This window comes from Copadichromis virginalis, linkage group LG2, assembly GCF_057382275.1.
Source record: "Copadichromis virginalis isolate Kocher_CV1m ecotype Utaka linkage group LG2, C_Virginalis_male_GT1.1, whole genome shotgun sequence".
NCBI classification, from domain to species: Eukaryota; Metazoa; Chordata; class Actinopteri; order Cichliformes; family Cichlidae; genus Copadichromis; species Copadichromis virginalis.
The window spans coordinates 22,709,000-22,736,598 of NC_140619.1; the positions used below are offsets into that span (position 1 = coordinate 22,709,000).

General features: G+C 43.2%; 2 protein-coding genes across 4 annotated transcripts; one reads left to right on the forward strand and one right to left on the reverse strand.

Annotated features, from left to right (window-relative positions):
• Positions 1 to 3,168: 3,168 nt before the first annotated feature.
• On the reverse strand, positions 3,169 to 6,155 carry fgf20b (fibroblast growth factor 20b). The gene is made up of 3 exons (XM_085474023.1): positions 5,184 to 6,155; positions 4,847 to 4,950; positions 3,169 to 4,699 (listed from the first exon to the last, which is right to left on the reverse strand). The coding sequence occupies exons 1-3, from the start codon at positions 5,455 to 5,457 to the stop codon at positions 4,454 to 4,456; spliced, it is 624 nt and encodes a 207-aa protein (XP_085330149.1). The 5' UTR covers positions 5,458 to 6,155; the 3' UTR covers positions 3,169 to 4,453.
• A 74-nt stretch (positions 6,156 to 6,229) lies between these two features.
• micu3b (mitochondrial calcium uptake 3b) lies at positions 6,230 to 27,529 on the forward strand. Of its 3 annotated transcripts, none has more exons than XM_085474010.1 (15): positions 6,230 to 6,557; positions 9,474 to 9,621; positions 12,106 to 12,137; positions 12,293 to 12,371; positions 16,639 to 16,686; positions 16,794 to 16,876; positions 16,952 to 17,023; positions 18,881 to 18,922; positions 20,755 to 20,850; positions 21,284 to 21,372; positions 21,600 to 21,771; positions 23,801 to 23,909; positions 25,121 to 25,278; positions 25,731 to 25,799; positions 26,843 to 27,529. In XM_085474010.1, the coding sequence occupies exons 1-14, from the start codon at positions 6,291 to 6,293 to the stop codon at positions 25,797 to 25,799; spliced, it is 1,464 nt and encodes a 487-aa protein (XP_085330136.1). In that variant the 5' UTR covers positions 6,230 to 6,290; the 3' UTR covers positions 26,843 to 27,529. The 3 variants fall into 3 exon arrangements, with proteins under 3 accessions (XP_085330136.1, XP_085330143.1, XP_085330146.1); XM_085474017.1 differs by having other exon boundaries at positions 26,846 to 27,529; XM_085474020.1 differs by lacking the exon at positions 20,755 to 20,850.
• The last annotated feature ends 70 nt before the right edge of the window (positions 27,530 to 27,599 follow it).

Genomic DNA, 27,599 nt, shown 5'->3' on the forward strand with positions numbered 1-27,599 from the left:
AGCACAAACTGTCAGACTGCAGCAGAGTTGGGAAATCAAAGAGATCTGTGCTGTTATTTAGTGCGGCGGCACCTTCAGACCTGCTGCCACTCCCCCAGCATGGATTTCACACACTTTTTTTTGCCACACTGCTTTCAGTTCAAAGAGATAATTTGGTGTTAATGAGAATGGCAACTGTTTAGGAACCACAGCGGCTGGTTTTATTGCTTATCTTGGCATGATTGCACAAAAAACAAATCCACTAGTGATCCAGACATATTTGCATATTTGCAGGGTTATTGTGTGTGTGGATGTTTTGCATCTGCCCTGGTGGGACAGTCCAGCCAAGGAGCCCGGAGTGGCGATTATGTCCTGTAGGGATAACCTGCCATGGTGCTGAGAGCCTAATTGATGCCTCATGCTTTTTGGGAGGCAATTATAGCGTCGAAATGTCAAGACCTAATTTGTGACTCTGTAATGTGGACACGCAGGCCAGAGGAAACGGTGACACGGCTGCTCCGGAGGAACTCACACACTGGTTTGGTCAGCAGATGTGAGGGGCCTCTTTTGAGCGAGCTGGTCTAAAGTGAGGGGACTTAATAAAAAGATGCAATTTTTATTCTGTAAAACAGTTAAAGTTCATGCCTTCAGAGTATAAAACAGGCACAAACATTTAATCAGAAATGTGCACTCAAGTGTGAAATGTGAGCTTACCCATTATCCCAATGATAAATTAGCACACAGTACTGTCATATAATACTCGATCAATCAACGCTGCATTAGCACATAGTTTATATTAACAACTGATGAAATTCCTGTTTGTAATATCAAAGCTTCAGCTCTGCGTACTGTTTTAATGCCTTTTAGCTCTTTGTTTTGGCCACAGCCGGACTGTTTTGCTTCACTCCCAATGCTTTCTTAACTTTGCTCCAAGTGCCGAGCAGACGATTATTTCCAGTGACAAAAGGCTCAGCTGCACTCTGCCAAACAGGAGACAGAGCTGTTGACTGGATGTTGGCATAGTGGAGCATTTAGCATCTGTGTTACAGTTGAAGGTGGAGCTGTAATTATCAACAAATCCGGACATAAAGATGATTATTGACTCCATAAAAAAATAATAATTAAATTTGCAAACTGATTAGAAAGTGTGAAAAAGTTTTATATTGTTTTTTACATTCTCTTAAACCCTGTTATCTGCGTGTGATTGGTGATTAGAGTGCATCATGTGTGGTATATACTTTTATCGACACCCTGCTGATCTCTGTGTGCTGTTTTTGCTCTGTTAGATGCTAAAAATGGCAGCTGTGGATTTTCCAGCTCAGATTCCTCAGCCTCCACCAGGTTCTGTGTGTTCACGTCCCTTTAGTCGAACAAAGCACCGTCAGTCACCGGCACCGTTTCATGCCTTGTTAACCGAGACTCTAAACTCTGCAGAAATGTGCTTCTTCTCCTTTCTGTACCGCACAACACCTAAACATGGCTGTTTTCTACTAATGTCTCCATGGAGATGCAAACAGAGGAGCATATTTTCCACTGGAGCTGACAGCTCGCGATGTGGAGTGTCAGTAAATCAGGTATGCCGGTCTAATTGCAGCGTGCGAAGTGCAAAACCACAAAATCCTCTTAGCTATGACACTAAAAATTATTGAACTCTAACAAAGTACAATGCAGGACGTGTAAAAAACTCTATTTTTCTTTTTCAGGGCACAAAACATGAATGACTACTGGAAGCTTGGATCAAGGGATGATATTTGGGAAGGCTGGATGTAGATTTTTCCGGAATGCCTCTCTCTCCCTCTTTCTCTGTGTCTCTCCATAGACTAGGATAAAAGCCTAAAAGTATCAAGTGGATAACGCTATACTTACACTTCTGCTGTAATGCCCATAAACACACATGCAGCTAATAATTTGTGCGCACAGCAATTTACTAAGGAATAAACAAACAACAAAGAGCCTGAAATCAATAGTTGCAGGATTGCAATGACACAAAGCTGCAGGCACCATCCCTGTGCAAACACAGTCTTAGAAGTGGCCACAGCTTTAAAGCAACAGGTGAGCTTCTCGGCACCTCCCCTGTCTTCCCCAATGCAGCCTTCTAAATATAGAAATTATGCTCTCTGATAATTGGGGGCAGACAACAAAGCTGGCTATATTTCCACCCTCCTCCTCCTTCTGCTGCTGCTGCTAAGTCATGTTCCCAGCTGACAAACAGCAGGCCTGAGATCAGAGTGTGAGAGCTGGAGTGCTGAGGGAACACCTGCGCTGCCTGACTGGACTGTGAAGATAGATGAGGAAGATCACTGACTTCCACACCTGCCAGTGGACTCATGCCATACCCACACATTCACACAAACTTGATTTGCTTTTCCCTCCCGAGGGCTCTTTAAGGCCGCTGCTGAGGACGCGATGAAAGTCGGTGGAGCATCCATTAAGCATGGCAGACGGCCCTCCAGAGTGGGTGTGGACGAAGGGGTTTAAGTGTTTTCAGCAAGGAGTCGTGGACCACCTGGAGGAGGAGGAGGAACGGGGGGAACAAAAGCATCTGTCTAAAGGGGCCAAGTTGACTCCAAAAAACCCCACCAGTTTAACAAGTGCCAAAGAGCACTTCTGGGCATCAGGTATCACAAGTCAGGATTTCCAGCATGTTTAAAGAGATGACCTTCAAAATGTGAAAAGGGAGGGCTTACGCGCTTAGATTGGACAAAGTCTGCTTTTCGTGCCTACAAAGGCAATGGCGACAAAGCCTGCACTGAAACATTAGTATTGTTGGAGATGTCGGGAACAAAAACAGCAAAAAGCTCCAGGTCAAAGTCACGGACAAACTCTGGAAAACATGGAACAAGACAGGAACAAAGCCCTGTTTGAAAACTGAGTGTCTAAAGAAAGACATGCTGGAATAGGCCTGCGTGCGTTTACTGGATGGACAGGGGGATGTCCACGTGCGTGCAGGATATATAATCCACTCCTGGATGCTGTCATTAATCGACAGCAGTTGATGTTCAAGGTGTGCAGGTGGGAAAGTCCCACAGTATCACTCTGTAGACAGGAGAGAGTTGGCAGCAGGGTTGACTATCCATATCAAGACAACCCCACTGGCTCACACACTCACACACACAGTTCACAGACTGATCTTTCATGCTTCAACACAGATCTGATCCCAACCATGGAGGAAACTGTGTACAGATAAGAGATACTGCAATGTAGTTTTATTTTGATGTTCATGTGCAATTAATATTTTGAACATAAAGACATATTGAGAAAAAAAAGAGAGAAAGAGAGACTACAATTTCTTAAAGATGTCTTGGCCACCTGGACATTCTTTAATAGGACATGACAACAAGGCTACAAATCTCAAATGGTGAGCAGGACTTTCTTAATCCTTATCGCCCTGACCTCTTCTTTTTATGCAGCTGCTAAAGTGGCAGGACCCGAGCTAAAGGTCAGATTTTATTTGGCTTCGATCATGTCCTCTACGTTTGGAGCGTTCGGGAGGGAAGCTTTGAAGTTTTATGCATCCATCAGGTCTATGATTCGTCTCCAGGCGTAATGGCATCCATAAAGAAAGACAACATTGATCTCATAAGCAGGTTTAAACTGTTCAGAGGCAAAGTTAACCAGTAAAGCACACCTTTTTTTTATTTTTTTTTTTATTTAAATACCCCCGTGTCAGTTGCCGTGTCAAAAAAAAAAAAAAAAAAAAAAATTCACAGTAATCACATTATGATAAAATGCATGCCAGATGTGGGAATCTTTTCAAAGAATTTGCTATTGTTTTTTTTTTATAATTTTTTAGTCATTAGTACTAGCTGAATAAATGACAGTTCAGTTCAGTGTGTCAGTTTTTCTATAGTACAGTTTCTAGTGGGCTTTTGTTTTCTATATTATCGTTACAATTCTAGCTGTAAAAATATATTCTCAAATAAATAAATATATAGCATAAATATGTGTATCTAAAATGAATAAATAAGCTTTTACACTTTGTTTTTTTAAACAGGTCTAAAGACAGGTGAGATTAAAGAAAAATCTGTATTCCTTCAAAGTCCTTCTGATCAAGCTACGTCTCTCTGAGTGACACTGTAGTACCATCTTGTAATGTCACAGATTCCCACAGACTCCACACCAGCTGGCATCTCTGTCCAACTGAGGAGATACTCCACAACCGTTCAGCCCTGCTTCTTATTTGTCTCCTAATCCACGCAGGTACTTTTGTGGAAACAAATGACGCCCTCATGCAGAGCGTGCAGACATTCTAGCCTGTCCTCCTGGCTGCTGAGAGATGATGGCCCGTGCATTCCTACAAGAGGCCCCCCACCCCCTTCTCCGATGCCTTTATCCCCGCTGGTCGGGCTGCTGTTCACCAGCCTGCGACCGGTCACATCCCCGCCTGCGTCCCTCCTTCTTCCTTTCTGCTCCCAGGACTGCCTGCCAAGGCTTTTTAAGCATCTATTCCTGATCTGGACCAGGCCTCCAGCTCTCAGCTGTGTCCCAGGATATCCCTGTACAGCTCTGGCACGCGCTCAGGGTCCACAGGCCTGGGCAAGAAGTGTGTAAATTTCTGGTGCCGCCTGGATTTAGTCCCATCCCTTGGTGTCCCATCTTTATTTAATGCCACAAAGTAACGCGTCCCTTTGTCTCCGTGCTTGTAGCGGTTGGATGAATACGTGTTGTACCAGTTCTCCTCAAACTGCTCCCTGAAGACACAATCAGCCGTGAGCTCCTTCTGCAACATGATGTGGGGGGAAACAGAAACACACATCCCAGTTATTCATTAGGATTATTAATTATAGAGGAATGAAAAAGTCTTTCGCAGGGGAAAAAATTGAGAAATAAAGATTTGGGCAACAGGAACAAGAGAAATGATACTTACAGAGCCATACAGCTCTCCTTTGTTGTTCATCCCCAGATAGAGTCCACTGTCCACCCCTTTAATGCTTATCAATCCAACAGCCAGGCTTATGAATTCCAAAATACCTGCAGGAGAATAACACAGTTGTTCTGTAAAGCCTGGCAGAGATAAAAGAATACGATCAAAGAAACTCAGTTCATTACCACAATTAATATTTGTAAATAATCAGAATCAGATCGAAACCTGTCTGTTCTAATACCATTGTTGGCGCGTTTTCGTTCTTCCTCTCATTTGTTTAATCTCAACTACTTTTCTGCAAGTGGAATTATATTTTGAAAAAAATGATCTTAGTATTTACCAAAACGGCTGTGGTCCTTCCTCGTGCCTTGCACTGTGCCATCCGGAAGTATTTCCAGATGAAATCCAGTTCTGCAGTACAACTGCCTCCTCCTGAGAATTCCTTTGAGGTGCGTTAAATCCGAGAATCTGTCCCCAGGTACGAGGTGCTCTTCCAGCCGCGTCTGGCTCTCCGTGAGGAAGAAATGAGAGCCGACTTGTGCGACACCGTCGATGCCGTGCCAGACGCCTCCAACTTCTCCCAGAGTGGCAGCACCACCACCAGCAGCAGCCATCGCGTCCGAGCTCAGCGGGTAAAGTTCAGAGAGGAGGTCCGGAGGGAGCGCTCTTGCGTAGTAGGCTACCTGGCTGCCACTTATTGCATGTTTACGTCCCTTCTCCTCCTGTGTTACTTAGCACATGTCCCCGTGTGGCAGTCACAGCCTCGGGTTCGTTTCCCCTGACATCAAACACTCAGAAAATCTCAGCTACTGGCTGCACAGACTTCTCCGGGTTGTTGTTGGGTTGTTTTTTTTAAGGTGCGCCTTCTTCATCAGTTGGAGGTGGGCTGCAGTTGCTGGTCAGACAGCCCGCATGTTGCATACCTGTCCACAGTAGATGCTCGCGCCTCTGTTGTGCCGTGGCGGAGGTTTCAGTAAGTAAGGGGCTCGTTGAACGCTGCAGTGCAGGTAAAAGGAGCTCCTGGAGGTTTTGTGCTCAGAGGCAGGTGCAAAACCACAGGACTCGTAGTGGGCGGGGCTGTCAGATTAGACGTGCCCTTACAGGGCCTTTTCCCCCTCTTATCTCAGTGAGAGAGAAAGAGAGTTGTTGGTGGGCTGGTGGCTTAAACTGAGCGCGCATCACTTAAAATAAAACCAAAAATAGCAAAGATAAACTATAAACCACTTTACATCACCTTTTACACGAGATATAACTCTACGTGTAGTTTCCCCCCCAGCAGTTCTTTCACTCCTACAAATTTGACGTTCTTTAATCCACGAGCTACTTGAAATACCCACGGCATTTCTCGCGAGCTCGCGAGTAGCAGACGGCTCGAGCTCCCCTGCTCTCCCTCTCTCTGTCTGTGTGTGCGCGTGATATCGGTTACGACACCATAGTGTAAACAGCCATGGCTGCACTGCGCAGGCTTATCGTTTCATTCAGCTCCAAAGCAGAGACGTTCACGGCGCAGAAACCGCCTCAAACACCCTCAAAGGCGACTAAAGCGCAGAAACTTATCGCAGCGGGAGCGAGCATCACAGCCGGCGCCGCTTATTATTACTATTACTATTATTACTCCTGCCGCTCGCACGTCGGTAGGCGCCCCGGACTGAAGAGCCACGTCGAGGCTCGACTCATGCATCTGGCGCTGCCATCAGTTTCCGCCACCGATAAGGTACGATAAAGTAAACACACACACACACACACACACACACACACACACACACACACACACACACACACACACACACACACACAGAGAGAGGAAAAAAATTAAAAATACTCTCAGTTTATCTTCAATGAACAGCAGCAACCTGAACCCCAGCACGTGATCACCAAGACAGCCTCGTGCACGTGAAGTGACAGTTATAATTATATGTCGTTACCATAAGGAGCTATCCGCGACCTTTGGTGCTGAAATGGCAAAAAAAAAAGTGGTCAAAAGGCGTCCCAGATCGCGTGGCCAAGTGGCCACCATGACTGAAGGTTTTGCCTGATTGGCTTACAGCCTATGGGCCAAGACTGAACATTTAATGTTGTGTACGCACTGCTGTGTAGATTTAAGTGGTGGACAACATAAGAGGAACACCTGACTGCATTTGTAACCAGATACTGTGCTGCAGTGTATTTGTTAATATCAGAATTTGTTCTGTGTGGTGTTTTCTAAAATACTTTTCTATAATTTACTATTTTAGCATTTTGTAAGTGGTCTGAATGACTTGTAGTATGACGATATATACTGCAGTATACTTCCTCTATCTATACTCTCACGGATCAGTTTGTCAGATGCACCATCCTATTACCAGGTTTCACTCTTTTACCTTCACAGCTGCTTTAATTCTTCGTTTCATAAATGCAACAAGGTGGTGGAAACACTCTTCTGAGGTTCTGGTCAATGTTGACTTGACAGCATCACATAGTTGCTGCTGATGTGTCGGCTTCACTTCCACGATAGGAGTCTCCTGTATCAGCACATCCCAAAGGTGCTCTGTTTGACTGAGATCCGGTGACTGTGGAGGCCATTTGAGTGCAGTGAACTCACTGTCATGTTCAAGAGGTCAAGACTGTGATAATAAGGGGATGAGTATAATCGATACAATACTCAGGTAGGCTATAGTGTTTAAATGATACTTAGTTGTTACTAACAAGCCCCAAGTGTGCCAAGAAAATATGCCCTGCACCATCACACACCACCACCAGCCTAAACTGTCGATACAAGGCAGGATGGATCATGCTTTCATGTTGTTTCTGCCAAATTGTGGCCCTACTATCCAAATGTCTCTTGAGAAATTGAGACTCATTAGACTAGGAGTCTTTTTCCCCAACCTTCTCTTGTTCAGTTTTGGTGAGCTGGTGTGAATTATAGCCTCTGTTCTTCTGCTGCTGTAGCCCATCTGTTTCAAACTTAGACGTGTTGTGCATTCAGAGATGCTCTTCAGCATACCTTGGTTGTGTTGAGTTACTGTTGCCTTCCTATCAGCCTGAAGCAATCTGGCCATTCTCCCCTGACCTCTGGCATCAACATGGCATTTTTGCCCAGAGAATTGCTGCTCACTGGATATTTTCTCTTTTTTAGACCACTCGCTGTAAACCCTAGAGACGGCTGTGTGAGAAAATCCCAATCTGGCATTAAAAACCATGCCATGTTCAAAGTCACTTAAAAAAAAATCACATTTCTTCCCCATTCTGGTGGTCAGTTTCGACTCCATCAGGTTTTCTTCACTGCATCTATGTGCTTAAATGCATTGAGTTGCTTCCATGTGATTGGCTGATAAGATATTTGTGTTTAAAAGAACTTGGACAGGTGTATCTAATAAAGTGGCCAGTAAGTGATCATCTTATCTAAACAGGACTGGATGTTATTTTAAAATATTATGTTTTCTTTGTAAATGAAACCTTTGTGGTGATTTTGCTTTTCAGGCGCAACATTGCCTTCTTTCAAAAAGCAAGGACAATTCATGGCATCTGAGCAGCTGTAAACCAGAACAACACACAAAGGAGTCATTTTAATTCTTTAAAGCTTCTTTAAAACATGAAGTAATTGCCAGAAAATTAAATCCTTTTTGTGAACCTTCTGATAAAAAAATTAAATATTAATTTGCATGTATGAGTTTTAATTTGTGTCATATTTGCTACATCAGGGGGAGTCACACTGATGATGTAGAAATCTAAAACCCCCCAAATTCATGTATCAAATATTGGCTTTAAAGGATTAAAACACACTGGAAAGTATACAGTATTTAGTAGCATTTAGACAAAGAGGACAACTGCAAAAAATAAATAAATAGATAAATTAAAATCCAAAGAAACAAGTAATTGCTGTCACTTCAGCAGATTTTTAAATGTTTCTGATTCAGGTCTCCCCCTGTTTATACCCATTCTTTTCAGCACCAATTATAAGCTTCATACACAGACTTTTGCAGCCTGGTTCTAATTGTTTAACCTGTGTGCATTGTGTCCTGTTACACAGCACCGCAGAAATGTGTCGACAATGCTAACAAGATTTTTACAGATCATTGGGGGATGTAAACAAACTCGTAAACCATGTGTGATGTGCTCGCTTGGCTCCACGCAGCGAAAAGATTGCTTCTTTGATATCTGTGGCTAGGAGGGAGGTAAGCTCAACTGGTGTCCACATAAAGGGGGGATCCAGGGACACAGGAGACTGGACACCAGAGTTTGGCGGACATGCTGATATTTGATGAGAGGCGGGGGTGGTTAGAGGGGGTTTAATGGTTAAGCAGAGGGGGGCACGCATTCCCCGGGTGTTTGCTCTGTGCCCAGTGGACCTGGCGGTGTGCCACCTGACAGAGAGATCCACTCTGTCTTCACCAGTCCGGCCTTCTGATCTGCCTGGGTTTGAGCAGTTGTAGGGACATTATCTGCTGTGCAGGGATGAAAAATAAGGCTGACATAACATGCGCCCCATTACCGAATTAAAGCATGGGCTTCTTTGTTGTGCCATGTGAGCGAGGCTTTTCGTGACAGAAAAAGCTTCCATGGATTTTATAAGAAGCATCTTTCAGACACTGTAATCACTGATATGATTTGCAGTATTTCATGGCGCATGTGTGTCTGTGTGTGCTTGCAGACAAGGACCTACGGTCTGGATGATGGAGATGCCTACATGTCCTCCTATGAAAACAGATTTCGTCTGTTCAGTTCGGTGGAGTACGAGGGACAGCTCTACATGACTCCGCTGAACTTCATCGAGTCGGTCACTCTGAGCGAACCAAAGAGTGAGTCAGCTCCTGACAGCCAGCTCACAACACAGTGCCACATGTGCTTTGAAAGGAATGAAGGAATGAGTGTTGGTGCTCGGGTCAAATGGTTAGCCAGTCAATTAATCTCTTACTTATTCTACTTTATAAAATGCCAGGATTAGCTTGAAGATTTCACTGTGGCCTTTGGGGCTATAAAGAGTGTGTTTTCCTCCTTTTTTTCACTACACGGTCAAACAATTCATAAACTGCTTTTAAATCTTTGCCCTTTATTGAGCCAATAGGACCTTTGGAGACCTTAGAACAAGAAACTGACAGTAAAAAACCTTTTTTCAGTTCACCTATGTGTATTGCTTTAGCACATTGAAATAAATGGTAAAATTGAGTTTTGGTTCTTTTCTTACAGCTCAGTAAATAAAGCCACAATGTAAAATTCAATTCAGCTTATTTTATCTATATAAAATCAATTAAACCTCTTTATATTTTAAGGTAAAGACCCTAAAATAAATCAAAGCAAACAGAGAAAACCCCAACAATCACACGACCCCCTGTGAGCAAGCACTTTGGTGACAGTGGGAAGGAAAAACTCCCTTTTAACAGGAAGAAACCTTCAGCAGAACCAGGCTCAGGGAGGGGCGGGGCCATCTGCTGTGCCTTGTTTATAATAAACAAGCATTTTATAAAATAATCAGACATACCAGGTTCAAATATAGGGCGCGGGTGCTCATTCCATGGAAGAATCAGCTGTTTTTCTTTTTCTTCTTTTGTAAAATAACTTTAGTATACTTAACAAAGCCACACGAAATTGTACCTTCCTGTTATGAAAACTGTTCACGGTTACAGGCCCTTGAAGCACATTTAAGTTGGCTGAAATATTTTAGCTTTTTAATTCACGTTATTCAGCCAACATTTTTGAGTCCTCAGAGCCTCTTGAATACACATCCAGGAGAGCATGATGGACAGCAAGAAATGGTGTATCCTCCCAAGCCAACCCGGCATGCTTCCACCCACACCTCATCAGGTGTTTAATTAAGCCCATGCAACACCCAAACAGTCCACCATCATCAGTGCGAGGACAGTTTGGGCTGCAGAGGGACGTAACACTTTACTTGACTGTCGTCTCTTTATCTCACGGTTTTGCGTTCCACCTTTATCAATAATCTTGTTAATTATTTTCATACTAATATAGCTTTTAGTGGCAATTGACTGCTACCTGGAGCCTCAGGTTAGGGTTGGACCAACATTTAGCACCTGTAACTATGCTGTATTGTGTCTCGCAGGGGTTCATATCGGAAAGTGCCATTCCAGAAATCAGACTTTTCAGGAGTCAGGAACTTCGGCAAAGGAATCTCATTTAGTTTCTCTGGTTAAGACTGCAGGATGTGTGTAAAATATGGAGTTTTGAATTCAGCATCTTTTTTTTCTCCTTGGCTGATCACAAAGACAGGGTGGGGACAAGTCCTTATCATTTACTGGGATGCTAATTTTACAGTGAAACGCAGGCTCTTGAGTTCAGTGGCATCCTAAAAGCAGGCGATAATGCTTCTGGTGAGATTACATTTGTTGTATTAAAGATTTATCTGACTTTGATTTATTTAAAGATGTCTCTGTCATCCGTGCACGAGGACCTGGTCTACCATTTACTTCACAAACACAGCAGATGCCGCATGGCCTCCGTGAGCTTTGTTGTTCTGCGAATGAATTAACTGCTTTTGTCAGCTGCCATTTTCTTAATTACATGTCCGTCATGTTACCAGATAAATCTCCACTCCTTCATCCGATTGTTTTCAGTTACGCAATGATTTAATAGCAGTTTTAAAAAAAGCAACAAAAAAACCCCCCCAGGGTGTTGTTTTCCGGAATATCCTTGTTGCTGAGGGCCTGCGAAGTATCATCGGACAATTAGACACAGCTCTAAGTGCTTTCAGTCATAACACCTGCATAAAGATAGACATCTTTACCAGCAACCTTACTTTTATGGCTCATTTATGTGGTAACAAAGTCACAGGGACCCACAGAGACCAAACAACTTAGCACGGATACCATAAATGTAATGATAAGGCAGTCTTGACTTACTGTGATTGATTGTAACATCAGGTGTGTGGCCTCTATCGCTGCATCTAATGATGAAGGTAAACAGGAGGCAGAAAGGTAGTGGCACGCTATTTGTTATTGTTGTGAAGCTGCTTAGTGTTAATTGTGTGGCTGTAATAAAGCCATGCTTTTCTGTTCAGTGCTGCCAAACATAAGATCTGCAGGATCGTTATTCCAGACAGAGGCTTTAAAATGTGTCGGTGGAGGGTTAATGTCAATGTTATCGACACAGTTTCCCAGTCAGGTGTTTTTATGATGTGTTCTGCTTATCTTCTGCTTTATTGGCCCCTGGAATGTGCTCATGGAAACACACAGCGTATATTTCTGTCCCTGTAAACATTTGTTTTCACTCGTGCTTCCCAGTCCTGTACTTTTGACTCAACTAACTGTTGGCCTTGTTTCGTTTAGGTAGGAGAGTCTGCAAGTCCCTTACGAAAAAGGTGAGTTTTCCCGTCATTTGTAGCCCTTGATGCTGCTTCACAGAGCCTCCTTATCTGTGTAAAATCCTCTCAAATTACTGTAACACCAGCAAATACATCACACTGAAGGGCTAAGAAATGAATGTGAGATCAGGGATTTTCTTCTGTTCTCGCAGGAATTAGACAAGATGCTGGCTGATACCCCACCTGTTTGGAAAGGATCATCTAATTTGTTTAGAAATATCCGTGAACGAGGTAAAGAACCCACTCTCTGTGTTCCTGCTGTACACATAAATCCTTTGTGAGATTTTATTTTTTAAGGCCCTCCCATGTCTCGTTCAGTGCGTGCTCTGTTGTCCATGTGCCAATCTGGAGCAGAAAGCGTGGGTCGTAGTTTCTATCTTATCTTTCCATCAGTCTGCTAACATGTCATAGATATATTTTTAGATAACCTTTTCTTGAAGGAATGGCTCATTGATGGTACAGTACACACAACAAGGCTTGTTTGTGTCTGTAGTAAAATGCTTCAAAGGTGAAGTTATTGGAAGCTCATAAATTACATAATTATGACTGTAAGCAGCCTGTGACAAGCATCCTTGAAAAAAAAAAGCACTTAAAAATGCTACAAATGTTAGGAAAAGATTCATAAATCTGGCGACATAGAAGAGACTAAAACTCAAGTCAAACTAATATAATACTAGAACTTAACGTTATCTCAATATATAAGCAAAGAAAATACAAAATAACAGAAAAATGCTGGGTCACAGACCCAACCTCCAAAAAACACAAGTACATAAATTATTTGTTTGGTTCAATTTAATTCAGTTTTATTTATACAGCACCAAATCACAACAACGGTCACTCCAAGGCGCTTTGTATTGTAAGGTAGACTCTACAATAATATATGCAGAGGAGAAACCCAACAATTGTTTGACTCCCTATGAGCAAGCACTTAGGCGACAGTGGGAAGGAAAAACTCTTTTAACAGGAAGAAACCTCCAACAGAACCAGGCTCAGGGAGGGGCGGGGCCATCTGCTGTGATTGGTTGGGGTGAGAGAAAGAAAACAGGATATAAAACATGCTGTGGAAGTGAGCCAGAGATTAACAACATGATTCAATGCAGAGAGGTCATGTATATATAAGGTTTTATATATATACAAGTAAATATACAGTACTTTGCCAAAGTCTTGATCCACAGGTTATTTCTTTATATTTTGCTTCCAAGGAGCCAGACTTTCTTCTAATTTTGTTTTTTTTAAAGTGGTCATGAGCAACAGTTCTCTTTCGTGTTTTTCTTTGGACACTGGGCGCCTTTATTAGCTGAAAACTTGGAAGATTTTGGCATGGTGCACATTGTATCCATAAAATAAAAGGAAACTTGAGAAGTGGATGAAAAAATACCCAGGCTTAAAAACTAACTTCAGCAGTTGATTAGTATGTGAAAAGTCATGTCTTTAATAAACTGAGACAAAACCTGAGAAATGCATCTGACCCTTTAGCTGATCCATCTACTGTTCACTGAAACCTCATCAGAAATGGTCTCAGTGGCTGTCAAGAAGCCGTTCTTAAGGAAGGGAAACGGGGACAAAAGGCTGACGTACGTATGCCGAATGACACAAGAACTGGACTGATTTGAATGTTTTGGAGAGAGAGAGGTACAACAGTAAATGTCTACAGCCAACTGTAAAACACGGTGGAGGCCCTGTCATGGTTTGAGGTGCTTTCGGCCAGTGGTGTTGGGAATCTTGTCAAAACAACCTATGATGGCCTATCAGCAAGCACTTGGTGACAGTGGGAAGGAAAAACTCCCTTTTAACTCCAGCAGAACCAGACTCAGGGAGGGGCAGCCATCTGCTGACTGGTTGGATGTGAGGGGAGTAAGACAGGACAAAAGACACACTGGGGATACTCCCAACACAGTAAAACCATACCTGGATAGACAAACACACTATCAGTGACGGACTGGCCTCCCCGGAGCCCGGACTGCAACATTATTGAAGCAGTGTGGGACCATCTTTACAGAGCCTGGAACAGAAGGTAGCCGACATCCAAAGAAGAGCTTTGAATGTTTCAGAGCTCTTCCTGAAGACTACTTAAAGAATTGAAAAGAAAGCTGCCTAAGAGAGTTCAGTCTGCACTGAAGAATAAAGGTGATCATACAAATATTCACTTTTAAGCTCGTTAGAATTGTACAAACTCTCTTTTCGCCTTTTATACTATATTTCCCTGTATGTTTGCACGTTTCAATAAATATTCCCATTTTGCTCATAAAATATAAAGAAAGGACAGGTTGCTGAAGAATGTATTACATTTCAGACAGAGCGTCACAAATACGAAGGAGAAAAGGCAACCAAGACAGATTTTCCCTAAGTTTTGGTAAATGACCTGTATTTGTAGAGCGCTTTTACTAGTCCCCTAGGGACCCCAAAGCACTCTACACATCCAGTCATCCACACACACATTCACACACTGGTGGAGGCAAGCTACAGTTGTAGCCACAGCTGCCCTGGGGCAGACTGACAGAAGCGAGGCTGCCATATCGCGCCATCGGCCCTTCTGGCCAACACCAGTAGGCGGTGAAGTGTGTTGCCCAAGGACACAACGACCGAGCCGGGGCTCGAACCGGCAACCTTCTGATTACAAGGCGAACTCCCAACACTTGAGCCATGATCGCCCTCTACTTTTAATTACAGTATGCAAAACACACAGTGGGATCTTTCACTTGTAAACCACTACACTATGAGCCACTATGCTCATTATACCATGCACAATTAAAAAGCTAAAACATGAAGAAGGTTAGAGCTTTTAAAATGTTCTGGTGTCACCTACTCAAGTGTAGTGATTTCTTGTTGGTGGCATAAATTATCGAATTTATGTGCTAAGTTTTTACATTGACAGCTCAACTGAAATCTGTCACTTCGCACTCGGCAACATTGTGACTTCCCAGTCTTCACCGTGTGCACCGTGCAGGCTCCTGAGGCCCGTAAACCGTACACATGAACACTGCACTCTGCACGTCTTTAGCCTATATGTGCTGAAAACAGCAGACTGTGAAACTGCCGCAAACCTGAGGTCTTCGTGAGATCACACGAAGCCCAACTGAAGTTGTCGGTGTGACTCAAAGTCCCCTTTTAATGTTTCCACCTGGGCCTTCAAACTCTGAGCGCAGCAGGTCAGACGTGGCAGTGGAGCATCAGATCTCACTGTTCTGCTCTCCTCCTGTGTTGCTTTAGCTAAGTGCCAATGCTGGGATTTGGAGCTTTTAATCCTGCTGTTAAACGTTGCAGCTTTGTCAGTGAAAAAAGGACTAGATTGATCTGTGAACAAAGCGTTGCTTTTGAGAATGAGGGAGCTGTTTGAAACCAGCTGTGTCGAGACATGTCCCACTGGCCACCCCCCTGATCACCACGGACATGATGAAGCCTAAGAATGGCATTGGATTACATCTCCGGGACTGCCACTCTGTATGAAGTGTTTTTGTGGAATTCTTTGTATTGTCTAACAACATCTACTTGAGCTCAGAGGCTGAGCTTGAAGGGAGAAGGGGGGTCTCCCTCCACGAGTGAAGGTGTGTGGTATTGGTGAGACATGGCAGGAATCTTAAAAGTTTTTTTCCCTGTCTTCAAGCTGTTTAAGCTTTAAAAGCTTTGAAGGTAGAGATCTGTTGTCATTATAGGGTCATACCTGCCAAACTGAGAGAGCTGGGTGCTTTGTTTTAGAATATTTTTCGATGATTTTATGGCTGATCCCATGCACAACTGATGATCTTCTCCCACCTTAGTTTGTGCATTTGCAAAATGCTTCCAGCTCCAAGGAGAAGCATAAGACGGTAATAACTAAATCTTTCCTGACTAGTTGGGTTTTATTCCTCGAGTGTTCCTCTTTCTGAAGATATCTCCCTGCAGCAAACCTCGTACCTGAATTCTTTTCCCATAACATCCAGAGCAGTCACCCAGAACTATCTTACCTCGATTCTCTATCTTCCTGAGCAAACAAAAGCTTGGGAATGCTTTCAGAGGCAGGAGGGAGAAGCCTCCTTAGTTGGTTGAGATGTCTCCTGACACTTACTCTTCTCTTTACCGTGTCACACAACAAAGGGGGCTGAAGGATGCGACACAAAGCCCAAATCGGCTATTCTCAATCAGTGACAGATCACTCGAGAATGTATTACACCTTGTTACCCAAACACGATCAGAAAGCCACGGGCCTTAAATTTGTTTGGGTTTGTGTCCAGATAGGTCAGCTCAGTTGTAAAGTTGGTGTTTGTGTGAGGGGAACACCAAGCATGAAGTAAAAGGCACCTTTTAAGATGTTATCGCCAAGCACGAGGAGATTACCTGTGTCTGAAGGCGTGCTCTGTTTCTTTGGATGGATTGTTCATCTCGGCATCATGACTTTGAACATCTGCAAACACCTTGAGCTACCTGGTTAAGTCATTTGATGCCATTTTGAGGGTGAAAAGGAACATTTAGGTTTTTGTTTCTTGTTTTGACTCTTTTCTTTTTTTTGTCTTTGTTCTAGGTGTCATCAGTTATACAGAGTACCTCTTCCTGCTCTGCATTTTAACAAGTCAGCATACCTTTGAACTGATTTACTCTGTTATCTTTAAAATTTATATTTTAAAAAAGCAATATAAAGACGCCTGTCTGACGTAAATCCATTGTGTTTGCTTCTAGAGCCCCATGCAGGCTTCAGGATTGCTTTCAACATGTTTGACGCAGATGGAAATGAAATGGTGGACAAAAGGGAGTTCTTGGTGGTATGGAAATCACCATTATTTATCAGATTTAATCACATGGATTTGATGTTTAATATATGGTATGTTCTATCCTAGCTGGAAGAAATTTTCCGTAAGAAGAAGGACAGAAAAGACATTACTGAAGATATGCAAAGACAGGACCAGCAAGTATGAGCTTAAATCCTTTTTTAGTGGCTCTAATGGTTTTTTTCATCAGCCTGGATTCACCAGAAAAGGCCTGAAAAGCATGCTGCATGCCGTCTGCACAAGCAACACTGTGACAAAGTTTGCAACTTATCATATAGGAACTATTGGAGGTCTGGATCTGTTTTTTTATGCGCTTATCAGAAAAGCAATGAGGCTTGCTGTGGGGTTAATTTAACACCTTTTCCTGTCTCTGTGCACACACTGGACACAGTCTATTGATATCTTGCAAATCATCAGCCCAGATGGCAGCCCCTCCCTGAGTGTGTTTCCGACTGAGGTCTCTTCCTGTTAAAAGGGAGTTTTTCCTTCCCGCTGTCACAGAATACTTACTCATGTTGGTGGTTGGGGTAGTAATCTGATTGTTGCAGTTTTTTCTCTATTAATGTAGTGTCTTTACCTTACAATATAAAGGGCCTTGAGGTGCTAGTGAACTAAACTAATAGCTCAGTATTCAAGATGTGCTCATTTCTGGCTCCACACTGAAGCCCACTTTGAAGGACTTAGCCAGTGGGTGAAGTCACATTTTTGACATCTCTCTCTGACATACAATCTATGGCAACAACATGCAACAAGGTGGTAATTCAGTGTGTCACAAAAGCTGTTCTGAGGAAACGATAGATGCCACCACTAATTTGCCTCAAGCTAAGCTATTTTTATTTAAACTGAACACGATAATGAGCTGGAGAGTTATACGCTAACGGTAGAGATAAAACTGAATGCCAAACAAGTATAGCAACAAACAGCAGCCACCGGTTTGAGTTGCAACACTAGAAAAGTGTTGCTAGCATTACTTAAGTTGGCCATTTTAACAGGGAGTTTACTGTTAATGACCTCATATGGCCGTTGAGGAACTGCAGTTTTCATTCCTTCATTATTCAGTGCATTTTCGCGCTTTGACCACAAACTGGGAATTGGTGTGAACTGACAGAGCTGAAACAAAACATAATTTTTATATATTTAGCTATTTTTTATGGGCTACAACAGCTTCTTTTTAACTGTTTCCAACTAAGAAAAAAAGAGCTTTTAGAAATCCAACGAATGCTGCCCCCTTAGAGCAGAACATAGTTTGCAGCTAAAGAGCCATATTGTCCCTGAGGAGGTGGTGGAGGCCAAAATCAGAGCTGAAAGGAGAATGAATGATTGATTTACATTCAGAAACCTCCAATGAAATGTTGTCAGTCTTCTTCTCATATGAACTTAATAAGCTGGTGAGACGGCATGTTTACTGCCTGCTCTGTTTCCCGCATTAGTGCCAAAAAAAGAAAAGAAGTAATGCAGATTTAAAGACATCAGTCTGAATCTCAACATTGAGGTCAGATCAGACTGTGTGGGTCTGTGCTCGCTTGAGACACTTGCAGTAATCCTAGAGAGAAAACTCGCTGCACAGAGGTGACGGTGGTCATACAGGGTAAAACATGCCTAAGGCTTTCATCTTTTTGGAGTTGTCTTACACTGCATGCAGGTGGATGTAAACAGGGCGAGCTCAATAGAGCGATAAGAGCGACTCTTTGAGGTCTTATCTCATAAGAACGCAGCATAGAGGAGCTTATTCTGCTGGGACAAACGTTAGCATCTCTGGACGGCCTTGAATTAAAATTGCGCCCGTATAACTATCAAAAAGATCATTAGAATGGATTCTCTAGATCAGGATGGGCTGGCTGTGCATGCGTTTATAAGGCTTAACAGTAATTTGGGACCATTGTCAGATACGCTGTCTCGACTTGATGTCTTTTCCAGCTGTCTTCCTGTTTTAAAATACATTGTGAATTATAAGCTCTGCACTAATTCACCTGTCGTCTTTTTTCTTTTGCATTTCAGAGCCTGCAGCTTTACGGAAATCACAAATCCCAGGCTCGCAGCGTATGTAGCCTGTAAACGGTGCCTCTTCTTGCACGCTTTCTGGAATGTGGTCTCCTTAACCTGAGTTATCATAGGAAATATACATGTTTCTGAGGGGCTGACACCACCCGTATTTGTCCGAGATAACCTCACTTCACATTCAGTGAAATCCGAAATACCTCACTCTGTGCTTTAGAATTATCTCATATTTGTGTGTGTGGCAAAAGCAGGAGGGGTGCAGCTCAGATGATTTATGTACTCGCCTTTTGTCAGTGTTGGGCAAGAGATTTCACTTCAAAAAGCTCTTACCTGAAGACTGACACCGCTTTTGCTTGGACCCACATGTTTTATTTTTACAGTTTCTTGAGGAGTGGTATTTAGGCTCAGGTTACCTTTAGAGATGGGTTTGACCATGAAGATGCCAGTCAGACGGGAGCAGCAGAAGCACTGTGAAAGCCGCTCTGCAAACACGTAGGAGAGCCTGCAGCTAACTCAGAGCGCTGTTTGAACACTTTACCTGTAGGTGTGTCTTCTTCTTCTTTCTTTTTTGTGTGTTTTGATTCCCTCTGCTTTACTGTAGGTGTCTTTCCTGCACAGAGTTCAAAAGTCAAACCTTTTCAATAAGACATAACAGGCACGTCTTGAGTGCTGCGGTTGGGCTTTCCCCAGCATATTCTAATTACAAGTGTTTCAGAGTCTTTTCATGGGATGAGATGGGAACAGCGGCCAGCATTAAAGAGCTGTTCCGTAATTAGCTGCGGGATCATGCCGTACATCTCCCTCTCTGCTAAGAAGCACTGAGGCGTAGACGAAGAGCTGTTTTATCAGCTGTCTCGCTTTCTCCCTCGGGCCTGAGAGATGAAAAAAAGAACTGAATAAGATAAATAAATATTATGAAATGAAGCAAGCCACACTTAAGAACACGTGTCAGCAGCAGCTGGCTGCTTCTGGTTGGTTTTTGCAATACTTTTGTTTTTCAGGGAGGTGATGTCGGGACTTGAGAGGCCTTGAGGCTCAAGAAACGATGGGTTGAAATAATAAACAATGAGAATGAGAGGGGACCAACATCTTTTGTTTCATAAGTGGGAGTTACATTTGTTTTTCTTCACTAAACAGAAGACTGGTTTCCTGTGATCTTTTTTTTCTTTTTTTTTATTGCACATCAGTAAGGAGAAAATGTTTTCTGGAGCAGCTGTAGTCGCTCCGCGGCAGCTGGGAAGGCTAAGGAAGAAGTGTAAACTGTAATAATGGTAATTATCCGTTAATCAAAGATCTAAGCCGCCCGAGCTCGTTGAGAAAAATACAGCAGAGTGGCTTCCAGTAAGCATCGAGCAGTGGATGTGACGTGGGGCAAAAAAACACTACAGTTCTGGAGATGGAAGGTGTTTGATTGCCTGCATTTACTTTGCAGTGTAGCATCAAACGATGACATATTGTCGGATTCAGTTTCAGCGCTGACCCGGCATGAATCCTCCTCCAGGTCTTACACCTCGCATGCTTTGGACATGTGTTAGCCACGTTGGCTCGACATCCCTGCCAAGAGGCTGCATGCATCGCTGCAGCGCAGGCTCATGTCAGGGCCGATCAGCCTCTCGGATACGCAGGTGTCAGCCCCGCGCTGTTTCTGCATGTGTCTGTCCCCGTTGTCTCTGTGGGTATTCAGCTCACCTGTCTGTCTGTCTTTTTTTTGTATGCCTGCCCAGTTCTCCATCTCGCTCTGTTTCCTCGATCCTCCCGCCTGTAACGCCGTGTACCGTCTGAGTCTGTTCATCCACCTTCCATTCCCCTTCTCTTGGTGACACGAACCAGATGTGTTATGTCTTCTAACAGCTGTGCTTCGATTGCTACCACAGGTTCTAAAAAAAGACGGTCAGCATGTGGCTGCCCGAGGCATGTGGGATGTTCTCAGACGTGGCACGAGTCAAGTTCTGTTTTCTGATCTCACCGAGGTAGCCGGGCACTTTTTTTAGCTGTTTTGCTAAATAATCACAAAAACGATGCTGTGCATGATCCTCAGTTTCCTGATGCTTCTGCTGGAATCTGACAATAATGTGTTAGGGAGCACAGCGCTCTCCACTTACGCATCTGTCTAATCAGTGGTGTGAATTTTTTAAATGGCGCGTCGACAGGAAAAAGCGTGGCATGGCTGATGGTTCTGTTGCATGGCACACGTTTGTTAAAAAGGAGAATTAATTAATTCTGAGTCGAGCTGAATCTGGAACATTCAAAAGCTGAACCTGACAGCTGGATGGGAAGTTTTGTTGAAACTTTGTTTCTGCTTTAATGGTTGCAGTAATCAGTGGGATTTGTTGCATTGTGTGGTTTTGCAGTCTGTAGCTAAATCTGTGTGTTAATGCTGTGAACTTTTGTTCCCTCTCATAGAACGTGGACTTAAAATCGGAGACCACACTCTTGGTGCATTTCTTTGGGAAAAAAGGCAAAGCTGAGTTGAAATTTGAGGATTTTTACAAGTGAGTCGAGAAACCCGTTGCTTGCTCGGTGATTAATGACGATGTCCCTGGAAAAAAAAAATCATTATCTGATGCTATTATACGGCCATTAATCATTTTCATACCGTACCGTACTAACCCACCGACAGTTAGTGGTTTTGTTATTGACCATGTTAAGTATTCCTTTGTACCAAGCTTCTGGCGATGGCGTTTCCTGTCAGCAGCTGCCGTCTGTCTCCCTCCTTCAGGTTCATGGACAACCTGCAGACAGAGGTGCTTGAGATAGAGTTCCTCTCCTACTCCAAAGGCATGCCCACCATCGGCGAGGAAGATTTTGCTCAGGTCCTCCTTCGCTACACCAATGTCGAGGATGTTAGCGGGTATCTGGAGAACATGCGTCACAGTATACCAGATGAAAAGGTGCGCTTTTACCTTCAATTTCCCTTTGAACATTACTCAAACAACGAGGTTTAACCTACAGTATAATATAATCCAATACCACCAGTATACTCGCAAAGTATCCCCCTACTTCCTAACAATGAATTTAAGAAGTACATCTGTATTTTCATCATAGCCTGTATGACTGAAAACTCTAATGTCACCCGAAGTTTAAAGTATTGCACCTTTAAAAAATAAAATAAAATACCATATTCATGTGTCCATGCCCTTCATCATACAGCATGATAAAGGCCGTGGTCTTATTCATGCTGTCACAAAACCTTTAACCTTCATTTAGTTGGAAGAGTTGAGTTATATGCATGTCATAGTCAGTACAATTGTTATGAAGGGGTAAATATACGGTGGCCCTGAGAGGTCAAACGCACTGCAGCCTGAGAAAACACCAGCAAAAGCAATGAAAAGCCAACAAAACACCGAAACCGAAACATTGTGTTTTGTGTGCTTTTGCAGCATTTTGTCTATTTGCTTGTGTTTTCTTAAATTGCCTGGCTGCTGTAGACTTAGCTATAATGACCAAATAATTTTTGCAGCAGGTTGTATACATTGTCCCCCCTGATGCCCATGAGTCGGCTTGCTTTTGGAGCCTCAAGTGGCCACACAGGGAAGTGCAGTTTTTGGCAACTGTGCATTGACTTTGTTTTTCTGCAGCAGCAGCCGCAGCTCAGAATTTCTGCATTTCACTGGATTTCACTGTAATTAGCTGCTGAGTATAAGAAAAGAGGGTTGACATTTTTTTGTGCCAAACTTTAGCTTGAAGATGGTTAGTTTAATTCAACTCAGTTTGCACTTAAATATGCATGGGAATGATATCGCCCCTATAGTCCAGTATACTCTCTATCCTAAATGGAAGATATGTGTTGCTGCTAATTGGCAAACTACTACATCAGACAAGATAAGACCTTGTGAAGCCACAAAATATTGTGGCCGTCCTGTTAAATTCCCAAAATGAAAGAATTCCCACTTCTGTGTGGCCCGAATAAAACACAAAGCTTCAAAATTGCTAAACCCCAATAAAAACAACTGCAAAAGTCATAACACTGCATCACTCCAGCAGTCGGAGGGGATTTCCAAAAGCTATGCAGACTTTTCACTAGATGCTCTGTAGAATCACGATTCTTCTACAAAGACAAAGTTTGGATCCTCGCGTGGTGATGTGGGGCTTTAATCCCGAAGTAGTCTGCGAAGATATTGGTTTACATGAACATGGAAGCATTTCACCCATCTCTTCCTTTTAATGCCGCTCTGTGAATTAGCTGTTGAGTGAAACAGCCTCATTTTGGCTTGAATTTGTTTTTCCTCTTGGCACGCTGACCCGCATGAGAAGGTGCCAGCAGCTCCTCAGCCAACTGGAGTAGCCTGTTGCTAGATTTCCATTGATAATCAAGTGGGTCTCATCATTACGCTGAGAGATATTTTATGGCTCTCACATTGTTAAAACAGCAAAGCATCACAGATTAGTCATTACTCCATTTGTTCGGCTGTGTGTGTTGTCTGTTTGGCTGGGCCCCCGGCGAGAGAAGCAGCTAGTAGCTGCAGGATGGTTGAGTGGACATCAATGGGCTCAGTGTTATAGTCATCAGCCAAGCCTGAGATGTTTGGGGATTCATCACTTTTGTTTTTGTTTATTCAAGTATCAGGTTAATCTGCTTTAGAAAAGTCTGCAAACGGCCTGACCTCTTCCCAAAAGCGATGATCCTCCCCCCCTTCCTCACCCACTGCTGACAGCTCAGCGTGTCCATACCGCACAGGGAAAATCCAGCAATGTATACTTTGTCTGTTTGGGTGTGTTATCTATCTGATGACTCCAAGGTCCCACACACACTAAAGGATTCCCCACCAGATGAAAGAAAGCAGATTACACATTGTGTGAATTTTAGCACACGGTGCCGGAGTGTTGACACATGTGTCTTGTTTGCTTTACGTGTCTTGGCGGTATCGTGTCCGTGAATAAAAGCTTTGCCTTTTTTATTTGGTTATTATTCCTGTGCAGGGAATCACTTTTGAGGAGTTTCGGTCCTTCTTCCAATTCCTTAACAACCTGGAGGATTTTACCATCGCCATGCAAATGTACAACTTTGCCAACCGCTCAACTGGGCAAGGTAACGTCTCACATTGTGGATGCATGGACAGAAGGTGCTTTTAAAGTGATTTTAGTTTTATTTTGTGTCTCTGACTTCTTGCTGTCTGTCTCTGACTCATGGGGGAAAACCAAAAACACAACTTCTAAACTTCTATAGAAAAGACCAACCATTTCGTAGTCTACCTGGACTAATTATGAAGAGTTTTAAGTCGAGAAAAATCCATCCATCCATTCTCTTCCGCTTAACCTTTTTCAGGCTTGCGGGAGGACTGAAGCCTATCCCAGCTGTCTCAGGGCGAGAGGCAGGGTACACCCTGGACAGGTCGCCAGTCTGTCGCATGACGTCGAAATCTGTGATATAACTACAGTTTATGATTATTCCAACTCTAATGTTCAATTTCTTTATGTTTGTAAAAAGAGACAAAAAGTGCAGAGTTTAAACGTCTCCTTAGCATCATTACCGTTAACAGATCTGAAAAAAAATGGTACCATCATCTAGCTAGAGCCAGAAAAAGTAAATCCACACCTGAACACTGAATCTACATGTGAGTGTATTAACAGATTACAACTGCTCAAGCAGCCTCCAGTGCAGCAGGTTACCTGCCTGCAGGGATTTGCTCCCATGCAGCTACAGGCAGTTTTGTGAGGCTGGTCAGAGATGATGGGCTCGATGACCTTTGACTCATAGGTGACTTTGACTGAAGTGTTCAGCCTGCGCTTTAGCTGCTCCTGTTTAAAATGTGATTCGATGCTTTGTGTAGAACTCGAGTCTTAAATCCATTCGATTAAAATAGAAGTATATTTATTTGTTGCACAGAGTGTCGTAAATTCCTCCACCAGTCTGAGTTGTGCTCTTCATGAATAAATTAACCGCTCTGACTTTCATTTAAAAGTTGAGAGAGCTTTAATATTTATAATATTGCTCCTTTGACCAACCACAGCATTAGATTCACCAACCTAATATGGTGATGGTGCCACGAAAACAGCTTGGAGCCACTCAGGGCATAAATAAGGCCTTCTGAGGGTGCCTCGTGTCCTTGGTCTGACATATCGCACAGATGCTTAGTTGGACGGAGATCCGGGGAATCATGGAGCGTGGCAGGACTGCAGCAATGTTTAGGTGGATGGTATCAAAGTACGATCCACATAATTGCGAGGATCCAAAGCTTGATACTGATGTTTGATACTGTTAACATTGGTAATACACATGTGATAATGTGTCATCTGCAGAGGAATTTGCCAGAGCGGTGTACGTGGCCACCGGCATCAAACTGACCCCCCACTTGGTCAGCACTGTCTTCAGGATCTTCGATGAGGACCACGACAATAAGCTCAGCCACAGGGAGTTTGTTGGCGTCATGAAGGACCGGCTGCACCGCCGTGCTGGGGTAGGACAGCTGAGGGCTTTTATGCATTATTGATCTATTTTCTGCTTTTTTTTTCTTTAACTCTCTCTGTCAGTGCAAATGGGCTCAAAGGTGAGCACATAAATCAGAGTCAAACAGGAAAATACGGTTTAATTAAGAACTCAAATATGCATGTTTACATTCAGCGATACTAATTTCCTCTACTTGATCAGCTTCTAGTAACAAAATCGTCATGTGTTCTGCTTAATTTTGACTTTAAGTAAAGGCTGATTTTGTGCCATTTTTCTTTAGCTTGCAGTATCCTTAGATACACCACATAGTAATGTTTAAATTACACTCCTGCTGCATTTTGTCACTGAAACACAACTCAAAGAGTTGAGCTTTATATGGCACTATACTGCCATCTAGTGGCTTCTCTTCAAATCAAACTGACTTTCTTTCTCTTTCTTTCCCCTTTCGCACATAATTCACAGGGCGTCCGAGTGGAGGAAAAGTTTGTCTCTTTCAAATCCTGCATGAAGAAGAAGCTTTCAGGCAAATAGGTAAAAGCTTTTTGCACGGTGTCAGCGTTCACTGACGAATGGGACAAAATACAAAGGATTAAAAACTGCACTACAACAGCACACAGTCTTTGGAGATGTGTTTGAAGCCCACGCTGTCCTCGTCGGCAGCATTAAGTTTCACTGTAATATTAACGCCTGAACAACTGCCACCAGATACCGGCTTAGGCCTGCATACATGAGCAGTGAGCAGTGCAGTTTAAAGCTGTATACATGTTTCAAAGGAACCTCGCAGGAGAGGGCATAATAATCTGATCTCTGATTAAAAAAAAAAAAGGAAGGAAGGAAGGAAGAAAAGGAAGGAAGAAACTAAAGGAAGGAAGGAACAGTGGTGAACCGCTGGCAGGGTCATGGACAGGCAATGCTGACTGATGCAAACGGGGAGTGAAGGCTGGCCCGCATGATCCGATCCAACAGGCGAGCTCATGTAGCTCAAACTGCTGGAAACTTAATGCTGGTTCTGACAGAAAGGTGTCAGAATACACAGAGCATCACAGTTTGTTGTGTATGGAAATGCTTCTATAGGAATAAGGTGAGCTGGTGAAGGCACTGTTAGGTTGTGGGTAATGTCTGCTGGAATGGTTTGAGGAGCACAACAATGAGTTTGAGGTGTTGACTTGGCCTCCAAATTCCCCACATCTCAACTTACAGGACTGAAAGGATCTGTTGCTAACATCCTGGTGCCAGATACCACAGCTAGTGGAGCCCGTGCCTCGATGGGTCAGGGATGTTTTGGCAGCAAAAGGGGCACAAACATGATATTAGGCAGCTGGGCACAGTGTTGTGCTCAATAGGTGTACAGAGCCTGTGCTAAAAATTTACTCTACTAAACTTACATCATACTTCAAAAGACCTTGATTTTTTTTCTTCTCTACATACTTGCAGGACTGCTGCTTCACTGAGCTCCATGACCTTTTTTAAGAGAAGGTTTTTGTTCCTCAGAGGGAAACACTGAATTGTCTTAATGCTCCCTTAATGCGATTTGGTTTCATGGTTACTTTTTTCTCTTCTCTCTGTTTTGTCAGCAGGTGCAGGTCCCAGCACCAGTGCATGTCTTACAGTGTGGATCAGCAGCGTCTCCTCTCTGCGACGACAGAAGGGTTAATGCACACTGCAGCACATTATTGCTCTATCTTAGAAGCTTTGAAATAAACAGGATGTGGCACGAAGAGGATGTGGTCAGCCAAATGGAAGAGGCGTTGTAAGCGGTCAAATGAACACAGTGACCTGCTACTTAACACCCAGCGTTACAGGACTCTGCAAGTCTAACTATATGCTTTTGCTATTTATTGTTGCTGACTTTTATTTATTAATTTAAAAAAGAAAAATCAGGGTTTTCTTATTAATGCTTAAGTATTTTTTTTGGTCACTCGTTCTGTCCTGAGCCTGATATGCCTGCATACTTGGTCCTTTTGTGGTCTCTGCAGCCCCCCTGAACAGATCAGCTTCCCCTCCTCCTGTCGCTCGCCCCCAAAGCTCTGCAGCTAAAACCCTCCAGGATCCTCCAGAGAGGCAGCAGGCCCGAACACACTCACTGTGGCTTTCCCCCCCGTTTGACTACAGGCAGCTAACAGTGTTAATCATTTCTTGGCTGGTGCAGAGAAGTGCTTTCACACCACTTGCAGGGATGACCTCTGTATAAACGTATGCAAAATGCTAAAGCCATATGTTTGTTTCACTCCTGAGCTTTAATATAAATGGAGTTACCGAAACTAAATGTACTGTTCCTTTAACTTCCACTTATTGTAATGAGTTCTTAAGCAATGTCATGCTTTGGGTAGA